The sequence below is a fragment of the Phascolarctos cinereus genome, unplaced genomic scaffold, assembly GCF_003287225.1.
Source record: "Phascolarctos cinereus isolate Bilbo 61053 unplaced genomic scaffold, phaCin_HiC Scaffold_5;HRSCAF=322, whole genome shotgun sequence".
Lineage (NCBI taxonomy): Eukaryota > Metazoa > Chordata > Mammalia > Diprotodontia > Phascolarctidae > Phascolarctos > Phascolarctos cinereus.
In genome coordinates, this window is record NW_027555958.1 from 288,794,632 (window position 1) to 288,806,355 (window position 11,724).

Below are 11,724 nucleotides of genomic sequence, written 5' to 3' on the forward strand. Positions count from 1 at the left end.
GCTATTCGCTCCATTTTTTACTGACAGGGAGACTGAGGCAGACAGGGGTGCCCAGACTTGGCCAGGGTCACACAGCTAGTAAAGTGTCTCAGGCTACATCTGAATTCATATTTTCCTGACTCCAGTCCAGTACTCTATCCACGGCTTATGCGAAAACATGGGTAAGGACTGCGCAGGATGAGTAGGCTTGGAAAGGTATCTCTCTAGAGCAGCCTCAAAGAGATAGGGAGCTAATCTTTCCGGAGGGGCTTGTCACCCTACAGCACCTCCTCTCAAGAGGAGTACATATACGTCCTAGAAACGAACTTCCTCGCTCGCCACGCGACGGGTCTTTCCTGACTACATTTCCCATAGTACTTTGCCAGCCTCGCGACACTTCCCTCGAGACTGGTGGCAAAGACTTGCGAGATCACGGAAGGCGCGTGTCCTTTTGGTTTCCGGCCTTTTGCTGGCTCCGACGGCGTGGACATGGTTGGCGTGTCGTAGGCCACCCCAGGGAGGTAGCCTATGCGGCGGGCCTTGGTGGGTATGCTGGGCTCCACGAGGGAATGGTGGGTGCAGGCACCTAGAAGAAAACCGAGGCAAGGCTCGGAGAGGCTTCTTGTTTAAGAGCGTGGCAGCCCGGGCCTTCCGGGATCCCTTGACCCTCCCAGGCGATATCCCAGGCTGTCCTCCGTATAGCACTGCGATTACACTGTGCTTAGCTTGTGGGGAGCGTTTACTAAATGCTTGATGCTCGAATGACTAACGCCTTCTTAGGGCCCCCCGGGAAGCCCTACGCTCCTTCCGGACCCCGTGACCTCCGACTTCATCCGTACCTTGGGCAGGAGCACCCGCTGAGTTTGCATTAGGAGGCTAATATGGGAATATTAGAATAGGGGTTTTCTTTTGGTTTGTTTTTTTTTTGGTGAGGCAGTCGGTGTTAAGTGACTTGCCCAAGATCACACAGCGCGTGTAATGTACCTGGGTTGGGATTTGAACTGGGGTCCTCCCGACTCCAAGGCCTGTGCTCTCTCCACTGAGCCACCGAGCTGCCCCAAGAATAGTTCTTAACGGTCATTTCCGTCGTCGTCCCCACCCCCAAACCTACATTCTACCCTGGGTCCTTCCCAACCTCCTATCAATAATGTATTTGTCATCCACAGGCTTTTCATTTGCTTGGGGAAAAATGGAGGCCACGTTGATGCCAGAAGGGATTGGCCTTTGAAACTGAGAAATGGAAGAGCAGGAAACGGTAGTGTTGTTTTCTTTAAAAGGTGGTGATTGGGACTATGTAGAAATGGATGAGGATCATAGGATTATATGTGTAGAACTGGAAGGGGTTTTAGAAATAAATGAGCACATATTCACATCCAGAAAAAGAACTTTGGAGTCTGAATGCAGATAGAAGCATACTATTTGCTGTCCTTTCTTTTGTTGTTTTGTTTTGTTTCTTTCTCGAGGTTTCTCCCATTAGTTCTGATTCTTCTTTACGTCATGACTAATGTGAAAATGTTTAATATGAATGTATAAGTAGAGCCTGTATCAGATTGCACGCCATGGCGGGGAGGGGGGATGGGGAGGGAGGCTGAAGATTTAAAACTCAAAATCTTATGGAATGTTGGAAACAAAAAATAAATTAATTGATTATAAAAGAAAAATGAGCACAAAAGTCCTCCAGTTTTAGTGATGAAGTTCAGAGTTTAAGAGATTTGCCCATGGGTCACACAGCTTGTAAAGATTTAAGTTTTCTTGATTAGGGATCCAGCCCTCTGACGACTTTGCCATACTTGCCTCCCAGCCAAGGGTTCAACTAATGTTGACACCTAATGTATCCAGAACATTGTTTAGGAGGTGGGGAAACAAAGTTTAGAGAGGGCACTTGGCTCATAGATTTTGCCTGGCAATAAATCCTCCAATCTGTTTGCTGGCAGTCAGAAATCTGACTTCATCATTTTTCTTATCCTCATACAAAAGGAAAAACTATATATATCAAAGTATTAGAAGGTCCTACATGGCAAGTGCAGTGAAGAGAGGGAGGGATACGTTTAGAGTCAAAGCACCTGTGCTCCCCACTTTCTGCTTGTGTGAACCTTGCACAAATCACACAGCCTCAACCTCTGTGCCCCTCAGTTTCCTTACCTGTAAAGTGATTGGACTATATGATCTGTTTGCTTCTTGCTCTAATTTTTTTTATCGTAATGATCCTTGCCACTGAAGAGGACCAGAAATTTCTTAGGGCCCATGCTAGTGTTGTATGTATGCCTTCTGCCATAAAGCTAGCAGATGGTAAGGGGAGTACTTGGAAAACCTGACTTGGTTTGGCCTGGTTATTAGAAACTTTTGTGAGAGCTGAGCTAGTGATGATTATAAAGTTATCCCTGTCTGAACAGCAGTTTTTGTGTGGATTCTGTCTTGCTGAGGCCCAGCTCTGCAAACTTAATTCAAGAGTAAACATGACGTGAATATTTGTTTGAAAATTCTTATGTATATGTCTTTTGGGATGCCAGATGCTGTCTGCTTTTAGACCGTGAAAGAAAGCAGATGAAAAGGTCTTCTTGGAAATGTTAAGATTGTTGGATCTTCTAACTTGCACCTTCAAAGAGTAAGTAGTGTGGCATAGGTTCCTTTAAGTATTAGTTTTGTTATTGGCCAGTTTAGCCGTTAATAGCTAATGTCATGAAGACCCTGTGAAATATTGGATAAAGACTTGGTAGCCCTGGGTTTTCTACTCTAGTTCTCTCATTAACTAGTTTTGTTATGTTAATAAAAGGTCATGCTAGATGTTTTCAAAGAGTCCATTCCACCTCTGATTTTGTGACCTTAACGAAACAGTGGGTTTATTTCCTACAGGAGACTCAGTGCTATACAGAAAAAGAGGGAAAGAACTATTATTCCCAGTAACTCATGAATCTCCTGGGGTGGAAAACTGCTTATGGTGGGGGGACACAGTTAGAGAAGACAACCCCCTAGTTCTCAGACTTTTTCTGGGCTTAAGTCCATTGGGAGGTTCCTATCTCCCACTGCAGACACACCCACTCCTCTATGAGAATGCTTTTCAATAACACCCTATTCCCTCTCTTTAGGGTTGACTCCCTCCAGTTCTTTGGTCCCAGTTTCCTCTTCTCCCTTTAGGGTGTGATGGCCCCCCCCTTTTTTTCTTTTCATATAGACTGACCTGAAAACATGAAATGATTTCATTACTTAATGTTTTCTCAACAATTGTACTTAGTTTTCTTGTGCTAATTTTTGGGGTGTTTGCAAAACAATTCATTTGCCTGGGTGGTTTTTGGTTTTTTTTTGGCATGCCTCTTCATATGCTTAAGGTTGCATTGTATATTTAAAAGACCCAGAAAACCATAGTCTTATACATTACAAAATAGCTTGAAAGGAAAAAAGAAAAGCAATGCTAGTGTCTGTTCCTAAGACACGCTAGATTGACATCTATTAAAAAAAATAGAACTAAGCAAATAATTCCTAATTTCTGTAGAATGAGTGATAACAATACCTGGTACTCAGTCTGTCTACCTTAAAGTGTTAATGTGAGGAAAAAACAATATGGGTATGTTAGTAAAAAGTCTTTGGCTAGTTATATTAAAAAGTGCTTTTGTTCTAGAGGAGGGTTTTTTATCCTTTTTGTGTGTCATGGATCTTTTTTCACAATCTGAGGCCTTATGATCTTCTCAGAAAAATGTTTTTAAATGCATAAGATTGCAAAGGAAGCCAATTATATTGAAAGTGATCAGACTTAAAAAAAGAAAGTTCACAGGCTAAAGGTTAAGAACCCTTGTACTCTATAGAGGTTGATGAATTGATGAGAGCTGAGCTGGTGATGTTATGAAGTTATCCCTGTCTGAAAAAGAAAAATGTGGAATGAGAACTTCCTGAAGCTTGGTTTGCTTTTAAAATACTGCATTTAAAAAGAATGGGATTGGGGCAGCTAGGTGATGCAGTAGATAGAGTGCTGGCCCTGAAGTCAGGAGGACCTGAGTTCAAATCCAGCCTCAGACCAAACACTTGACAGTTAGTAGCTGTGTGACCCTGGGCAAGTCACTTAACCCCAACTGTCAAAAAAATAAAATAAAATAAAAAGAATGGGATTTATTGATTTAAGAGTTGACTTAGATGAGTGTTTTATTGTGTTAATTTTTTTGTAGGGTACAGTCTCTGCCTCAGCTAGTGGGAAAAGAAGCTTATGATTTGAGGATCCTTTTTACTCCTATAGCTGGAAGACTTTAGAATATCACTGATAGTAGAAGCATATCTATGCTAGGAGAGAAGTAGAAAACTTGTTCTTTACCCTAAAGCAGGTAAACACTGTTGAAAAATACTGAAGCTTGGTGACCTACAGATTATCAGTAAGTACTACACATTAGTGGGTTTATGTAGTACTTTGGACTCAGTCATAATCTGTTTTGCCTTAAGGCAAGTTGAAACATGAGAATTCAATGTTTTGTGCCCTGGAAGCTCTAAAAGCCAATGATGTTTTGTTATCCCTGTCTGAAAACTTAAGTGAGGGGAAAGCAGATCACTTCTGAGGCTTAGTAGCTTGCTGCTGCAGTAGTCTGTTTATATGTCAACTATGAAGTTTGTCTTTTTGTAAGGATTCAAGATTTAGAATAAAATATACTGCTTTGATTCTTGTTTATTGTGTACAATCTGCATGCCCATTACGGTTTTAATGTTCCTGCCCTAAATCGGAAGACCCAATTCAGATGTACGTCTTATCATCTTGAGAGATTCAGCACAGGTACTCAGTTTTGAGTTTTTTCTTCTTCACTCCTCAGTCCCAATTTGCTCTTCCTACCTTCAACCAGGTGAAAGTAGCTACACCTTGTTCCTTTGAATAGCTGTAAACAAAATGGCCCACATAAAAACATCATCTGGACTGTAATCAGCCAAAGGAATCCCCAGTGGATTGTTTTAAAAATCATCCTCTAAGTACTTAGATCATTCTGAAGCTAAAATTGCGTTTATTCATTCACTAGTCATTCTAACAGACACTAAGCACATACTTTGTGCAGAACGTTGTTCCTGGACAGAATGTCGGAAAGGGAGGTAAGACATGGGTCCCTGTCATAGAGTTAACTAGAGTCGTACAATAAAATATTACTTGAGGTCAGAGGTGAAAGGCCTTATTGTCCAGGTGAATCAGGAAGAACTTTCTGGTAAGTAGATAGCATTTGCTTTGGACTTCAAAGGGGGAGTAGGGAAGAGAGGCCAGAGAGGTCAGGTGACTGGCAGGTTGATAATCAATTTGGGTGGAGTAGAAGTAAACTAATATGAAATGGAAAGGCAGTAGCACCCTTATTCATTCATAGGCATTAAGTTAATGTCCTACTCCCTGGAACATGGTGGGGGAAGTTCCTCTGAGATCTCAAAACTAGAGGTTTGGAGTTAGCCTTCTTGAGTCCTTACTCAGTCTTAGCAAACACTGCTCTAGCTAACCTTAGGAGCCCATTCTCTGTGTAAGCCCTACCTCGTTCTGCCCTTCCGATTAAATTTTGTCGTTGTTGGCTGGGACATGCCTACATATCATTTTCTGTGAGTAAAATAAAACCTAAATATTGCTGTCTGGCACTTTCTGCTTAGAAGTCGCACTAAAGTCAAGAGTGAAAAGACATTGGTTAAATAATTTTGTTGTAGGAACGCCCGTTTATTAGGGAAGACAAGTCAAGTTTTATGCCAGTTTAAAGAATACAGTGCCCTGAAATATCTTCACCTCCAGCCACTAATCTTCTTGGCTGCCGCCCTTGAAGTCGGCGCTTTGACATTTAACAACAGGGTGGTGGTACAGCACCCAGTGGCAGTTGCCTAGCTGTTTGGCTCAGGGTCCTTTAGGAATGGCATATCTGGCATGTGGCAGTCTTTCAGGCAGCCATCTAAGAACCTTTGGGCAGAGCAAGGAGGTTGTGGGGGTGGTGCTGGAAAGCTCTTTGGCTTTTCTACATTTAAATGCCTGTCTTGAACTTAGATAGAGGACTGCCTCTCTTTTCCACTGAAAGAAAAGAGTGCTTATGTGTGGGCATTTCATAGTTAATCTCACATTTTTGGCTCATCCACTGGAGAAGGTTTGTGTTTGGATTATAGTTTAGTGGACATGAGAGTGAACCCCATTAACTTACAGGCTGAAATCAAACAGTGAATTGGCAGATTGATGACTATAAGAGAAAAGCTTCATTTGGTTCAGTGAAAGGTTCAATGATGGTTGACCGCTGACCCACAAAGTAATCAAGCCCTATCCTTTAAAACCAAGGTGATTGTGAGGATATAACTACCCTAAGTGAAAATATTCAAGGAAACCGTCAGTGACTTAACAGTTCTAGATTCCCTATTGGGAGAAAAAAAGGCAGATTATAAGTAGTTCTGGAACTTTCCTCACATTTTTAAAATCACTTTTATATAGTGTCAATTTATAAAGTACTTCATGACTTTATGAGATGAGTGGTACAAGTTTTAACCCCATTTAAGAAAATGCAGTGTGGTGAAGGACACTGGAATTGAATTCATGTAAGACTTGAGTCTGCCACTCCCAAGTCTCAGTCTCTTCATAAAGTGAACCATCTTATTTAACTAATGAAGATTAATAGGTCCAAGATTATTTAACTATTAAGTGGTGGCTTAAACCTTGAAGGTCTTGCGACAATCCAATACTCCAGTACCATGTAATCTACTTAGAGGGCCATGCCCATACAAAAGTCAAGTCTTTGCTCCACCATTTGTATACCCTTGTAGATTCTGCATGGGGCAAACCTGCAACACTGAACTGGGGTTAGGAACCTTCTATGTGGTGACCATTTGTTGGCTGCTATTTGACTTGTCGTTTTTTCTTTTGACAGGTATTTTCTACTGTTGAAACTGCGTGTGGCCGCAAGCTTACTATGTGTGTATATACTTTGATGTATATGCTTAAAAAATAAAGTTACTTGAAAACATGTTTCATAATAAGTATTAAGTTCCTAAATCTTTTTCACCTAAACATCTGTTACCAGCAGCAAAGTGGGCAATATCAGTGTTATTGGTAAGAAGGCTGAATGATATTTATAACCTTTTAAGTTTAGTGTGAAAAGCTATTAGGTTTATCATAGACTTTCTGAATGTGCTTCTTCGGTGCCAGTTATTGGAAGGCTTAGAGTTCTGACTTCCAAAGCAGTAGAATTTTCATCTGCTTTATGCGAACAGGATTGGTAAGCGGTTATCCTTATAATTGACTGCTCTGAAAATCCGGTCAAAAACTTCACAGAGTTCTTGGCTCCTGGTTGTGATTGCCACACATCCTGACTTCCACCCTAATCCCACTTTCCACCAGCTTCTCTGCATTCTAACACCATAGCAAAAAAGACAAAAGAAAAAGATCGTTTAATATTTATGTAATTATACAGAGTGGTAAAATGTTTCCAATTACAATTATCCACCCATTCATCAGGTGGAGTGCCTCCCCTCCCCTCCCTATTGGGCAGAAATTCATCTTGCAGGAATTGATCTTGTTATCCTCAGAGACCTGCTGTTATCTTACTGAATGATTCTTGTTGAACTGTTCTTTAATATTGCTTTCTGGTTGTCTCTGGGCAGAGTTTGAAGTTTTGTTTTAAGAAATTTTTTTTGGCTTTTTGAACTGTTTTGTGGGGTAGAGGATGTGATTTTAAAACGCGAGAAAATCAGCAACAAGGCACGATGCCCCCGGCTGCATGTTACGATTGTTTTTTCATCTCCATTGTGGGTAGGGCATTTTTCCATTTCAAGATAATGCCTCTGCAAACCATTTGCTAATTCTTAACCTAGTACTGGTTTTCCATATCAGAAACGTAAATGACTTTGTAAGAAAATGCTGAGCTTGGCAGTTGGAGTACTTCATGGCTTGGCTTTGGATTCAGCGCTGATAAAGATTCATGATGCCTGCATCGTGCAAGTTCTTCCACAGATTGCCTTCCATGTGCATATCATGATTGACGTAAAACACTAAGGGCTGCTTCTTGCTGTCATAATAGTGGTCAGAAAATTCCTGGTAATTGCTTGTAATGAACCCATAGGCGCTGACCTGAAAAAGAAGAGTTTAAATTAGTTCATAGCATTTATTGCCACTAAATGCATAATCCTGTGAAAAAGGGAGATATTGTCCCTGGTTCAAAAGAGGATTCATTTATTTAAAAGTTAATTTAAAAAGTTGTGTAGTGCAGCAGTCTCAAGGATCATTTATTCCAAGGGAGACAACATGTATATAGGAGTAGGTACAGAATATATGTTAAAGTAATCTGGTACGGTAGTTTTGGGCTTGGGGTACTCTAGCATCTGGCATGGGAAGGTGGGGTGTAGGCAGGCAGAAAAGGCTTCATGAAGAAGGTGCTTGAGCTGAGCTAAAGGGAAGGAGGATATCCAAGTGGCAGAGGTGAGGAAGTTAATTCCAGGAATGAAAGGTAACCAGCACAAAGGCATAGAACAGTAAGATGCAGGATCCCGTGTGCATAACAGTGAGATGGCCTATATGCCTAGTGTGTGTGTTTGATCACATGTCTGATAGGGAACCACTGGAGTTTGAGAGGGGGAAGATGTCAGCTATGCTAGAGTGATATTCCACCTGTATTATAAGAAAATGGCAGCTGTGCAAAGGATTGGTTGGAATGGGGATAGGTGTGTTGGGTAGGCCCAAATAGAAGACTTGTTTTAGAGCAAGCAAAGATGCCTAGGGTGGCTGAGACAAGATTGCAACTAACCGGATATGTGGGATGAATTGAATAGTCAAGGATGACATGTTGGGAACCTGAATGGAAGTGCAGTGGTACCCAAAACAGTAATAGAGAAGTTTGGAAAGGGGGTGGAATTTTGTTTTGGATATAATTGAGTTTGAGATGTTTGTAGGACACCCAGTTTCAAATGCCCCAATAGGCAACTCAGGAGAAGAGCTAAGACTACATAGGGATAATTGAAGGCATATGAATTCATGAGATCACTGGGGATGGATGGAACAGCTTTGGGGGTATGCATGCTTAGAGTTAACTTAGCAAGGATGGTGTATCAGCCAAGGGTACTGAAGAGTAGGGGTTAAGGAAATCAGAGAAAGTTGAGTTTTTGAGGAGAGTGACTTGGTCACGTTGGTAGGCATCAGGAAAGGGTCCAGTAGATAAAGAGAGATGGAATGTCAAGAAGAGTGGGAATTATGGTGAGGACAATGCCAGTATTAATATTAAAATCCATCAGAAGGATTGTGACTTATTGTAACAGCTAGTATAGGAGGGGAATTTGAAACCAGGTCTTCCATCTTACTCAACTAGTAGTAGCATGTGAGGCTTTGGACCCCATAATTTTTAGTATTGGTAAGGACCATTTTATTCTCTTTTAAAAAAAAGATTGGAAGATAGTTACTGTTCATCCCCAGTCATACATATCCTGAGATAAAGGAAACAGGTTGGAAAGCAGTATGAATGGGAAAAGGTTAAAATATGAGTCCATAGCAGTTTAGTAAAGGATGATGGGATTTTGCCTAAAGAGTGGGGGTGGGGGGGTGAAGGGGAGGTGGGGTGACTGAAGGAGGCAAATGCTCGGATGGGTTACCACGAGTGTTTCTCAGGAAGCTGATTATAGGCCTAAGGATCTAGTCAAGATCCCCAGCAGGGAATAATCAGGTTCACTGGTGGCCATGGTCTAAGTACAACAGGACTGTACTAGGAAGAAGAAATATTTCTTACTTGGTCACAGGTATGCAAAGCTGTCAGCAACATGAGGGCTCCAGTACTGGGCATGTACAGGTACCCATACTTTTTACTGATGAGGTCTGATTTCAAAAACCTGAAGGCAAAAAGAAGGGTCATGATTTTTCACATAAAAATTTGAATCCATGCAAATCAGAGGCCTCTGACAGTTAGCACTCTGGCCATGGGTGGTATTGCATTTTTGTAACAACTAGCACAATTGAATTAGAAAATGTTTCTTCAATGGCTTTTAGGATTCGTCCTTTGTTACTCATATTCCCATGCTGGTAGCCCATCTCTTAGTTTGTATACCTTATCAAGGTTGATAGTAGTAATTAGAAGTTGCTGTTATATAATGGAGCCCAACCCAATCTCTTCCTGCCTGGTTCCCTCCTCCTTCCCACCAGCCCCACCTTTGTCACTGATCTGTCTTTGAGGGAGTCCCACAGTGAACTCTTTATTGAGCCCAAGCCTAAAATTATCCTTTGCCCCCAGACCAGGAGGGAACAGACAGCTTATGGTACAGTAGAAAGAGCATTAGTTCTGGAAATGAAAGACTTAGATTCAGATCTCTCTTCTGATCTTTATTCATCTGTACAACCTGAGCCTCAGTTTCCTCATCTATATATTGAGAGGATTGGATTAGATGGCTTCTGAGGTCTCTTCCTACTGTAGCTCTGATTATCCGTGAAAGGAATAAGTGACTCTATTCCCTTAAGCCCCAAATCCTAAGGATGGTGAGGGGCCTGGGGTTAAGTGAGGCCAAACGTTGGCTAGTACAGGAAAGGGATCAGACTACAGGAAGTGTAGAGAGGGACAGGGCAGGAAGATGCTACTTAGTGCCTGGATCAAGCAGTGACCACCCAGTGGTGAAGGAAAGTGTTGAGGGAGATGGAGGCAAAGGTCAGGGAGTTGATCTGAGCACTGAAAAGGGCCAAGGCCCTGGCCACCCTCCATACCTCTCTTTCAGGTAGTTGATGAACTCGGGATGCAACAGCTTGAATTTACTCGCAGAGGTGTCTGGTCCAAAATAGGTCTGTGGCCTAGGAGTTTTCACGGAAGAAGTGTACAGAACGATTATAAGTAATATCAGAAAATTGAGGTGGAGATGATGATGTTATTGGGACAAGGGACTGATGATGCCGCCGCCGATGAGCTCGGGGATGAGGATGGTATCGAGAGAAAGGGGTATAGAAAGTTGCAGGTATTATGGTAGGAGCATGATAGGGTTTTGTTAAAGTGAAACAGTCTAAAGCAGGCTGGTGGGTTAGAGAACAAGGGGGTGTGAACAGCCCATTAGTAGTTGGGTAAGTGAGCTTAAGAGGAGGGAGACGAGGAGGGGCAGGAAAGACTGGAAAATAGAGAGATTCTCCAGGTTTGGATTTCTCAGGAGGGCAGGGGTAGTTACAGGGAAAGCAAGGAGTGAAGGGGATAGGGACAGTAGGTGGCTGAAAATAAGGGTTTGAGGTGAGGAGGTGGGAAACATATGGGGCAATATGGGAAGGGACAAGAGGAGATTGAGTCCGAGTAGGCCATACTGTTGTAGAAGGAGAAGCATTGGCAGAAGTTTGGGAGGCTTGGGAAGGGGATTTGGAGGGAGGTGGTGTGGGAGTCTGAGAATGACTTCGGGAGGGAGGTCGGGTTTGGAAGGGAGATGGGTTTATAGCTGGGGTGGTAGTTTGGGAAGGAGCTCGTGTCGTAGGTTGAGAGGGAGAAGTTGGTCCACCAGGAGTTTGGGGTGGAACTCGAGAAGAAGAGGGAGATATGGGAGGAGTCTGGGTTGGTGTTCGGGGATTGGGTTGTTGATTGGATCCTCTAGGTGTTGCATGAGGTGGGTTTTGAGGAAGGTGGCCCGAACGGGATTGGGAGGGGGATTGGGCAGGGGAAGGATTGGGGGATTGGGAGGGGGAGTTCATTGGTGTTGGGGAGGCTACTATCTATCTTATAAAACCTAGCCTCTGAGTGAACCTCTCTTAGGAGCCCAAACCCCTCCCGGGTCACAAAAGTCATTGTTATCACCATCACCATCATCAATTAGTAATTATTGAGTGCTTACAAA

At 42.5% G+C, this 11,724-nt stretch overlaps 2 protein-coding genes, 1 long non-coding RNA gene and 2 other non-coding genes across 7 annotated transcripts in view; 3 read left to right on the forward strand and 2 right to left on the reverse strand.

Annotated features, from left to right (window-relative positions):
• Positions 1-414: 414 nt before the first annotated feature.
• On the forward strand, positions 415-6,914 carry LOC110219274 (uncharacterized). Of its 2 annotated transcripts, XR_002327567.2 has the most exons (5): positions 415-522; positions 1,146-1,234; positions 2,490-2,584; positions 4,137-4,729; positions 6,819-6,914. It is a non-coding gene; the product is annotated as an uncharacterized LOC110219274 (long non-coding RNA). The 2 variants fall into 2 exon arrangements; XR_002327566.2 differs by having other exon boundaries at positions 4,137-6,914.
• On the forward strand, positions 2,332-2,408 carry LOC144458077 (small nucleolar RNA R38). Its single transcript, XR_013487629.1, has one exon. It is a non-coding gene; the product is annotated as a small nucleolar RNA R38 (small nucleolar RNA).
• On the forward strand, positions 3,801-3,874 carry LOC144458078 (small nucleolar RNA R38). Its single transcript, XR_013487630.1, has one exon. It is a non-coding gene; the product is annotated as a small nucleolar RNA R38 (small nucleolar RNA).
• A 420-nt stretch (positions 6,915-7,334) lies between the features above and the next one.
• Positions 7,335-11,724, reverse strand: part of ST6GALNAC2 (ST6 N-acetylgalactosaminide alpha-2,6-sialyltransferase 2) — a 51,146-nt gene continuing 46,756 nt past the window's right edge. For both annotated transcript variants that reach the window (XM_021002487.2, XM_021002486.2), the window contains exons 7-9: positions 10,625-10,708; positions 9,663-9,762; positions 7,335-8,017 (exon numbers count right to left, since the gene is read on the reverse strand). In XM_021002487.2, the coding sequence (XP_020858146.1) occupies positions 7,850-8,017; positions 9,663-9,762; positions 10,625-10,708 (352 nt within the window). In that variant the 3' untranslated portion in view covers positions 7,335-7,849. The remainder of the gene's footprint in view (positions 8,018-9,662; positions 9,763-10,624; positions 10,709-11,724) is intronic.
• LOC144457739 (testis-specific serine/proline-rich protein) lies at positions 10,705-11,618 on the reverse strand. Its single transcript, XM_078155933.1, has one exon. The coding sequence runs from the start codon at positions 11,579-11,581 to the stop codon at positions 10,709-10,711; it is 873 nt and encodes a 290-aa protein (XP_078012059.1). The 5' UTR covers positions 11,582-11,618; the 3' UTR covers positions 10,705-10,708.

Excerpts from the sequence above, each read along its gene's own strand:
- LOC144457739 (XM_078155933.1), bottom strand. The coding sequence starts at position 11,581 with ATGAACTCCCCCTCCCAATCCCCCAATCCTTCCCCTGCCCAATCCCCC.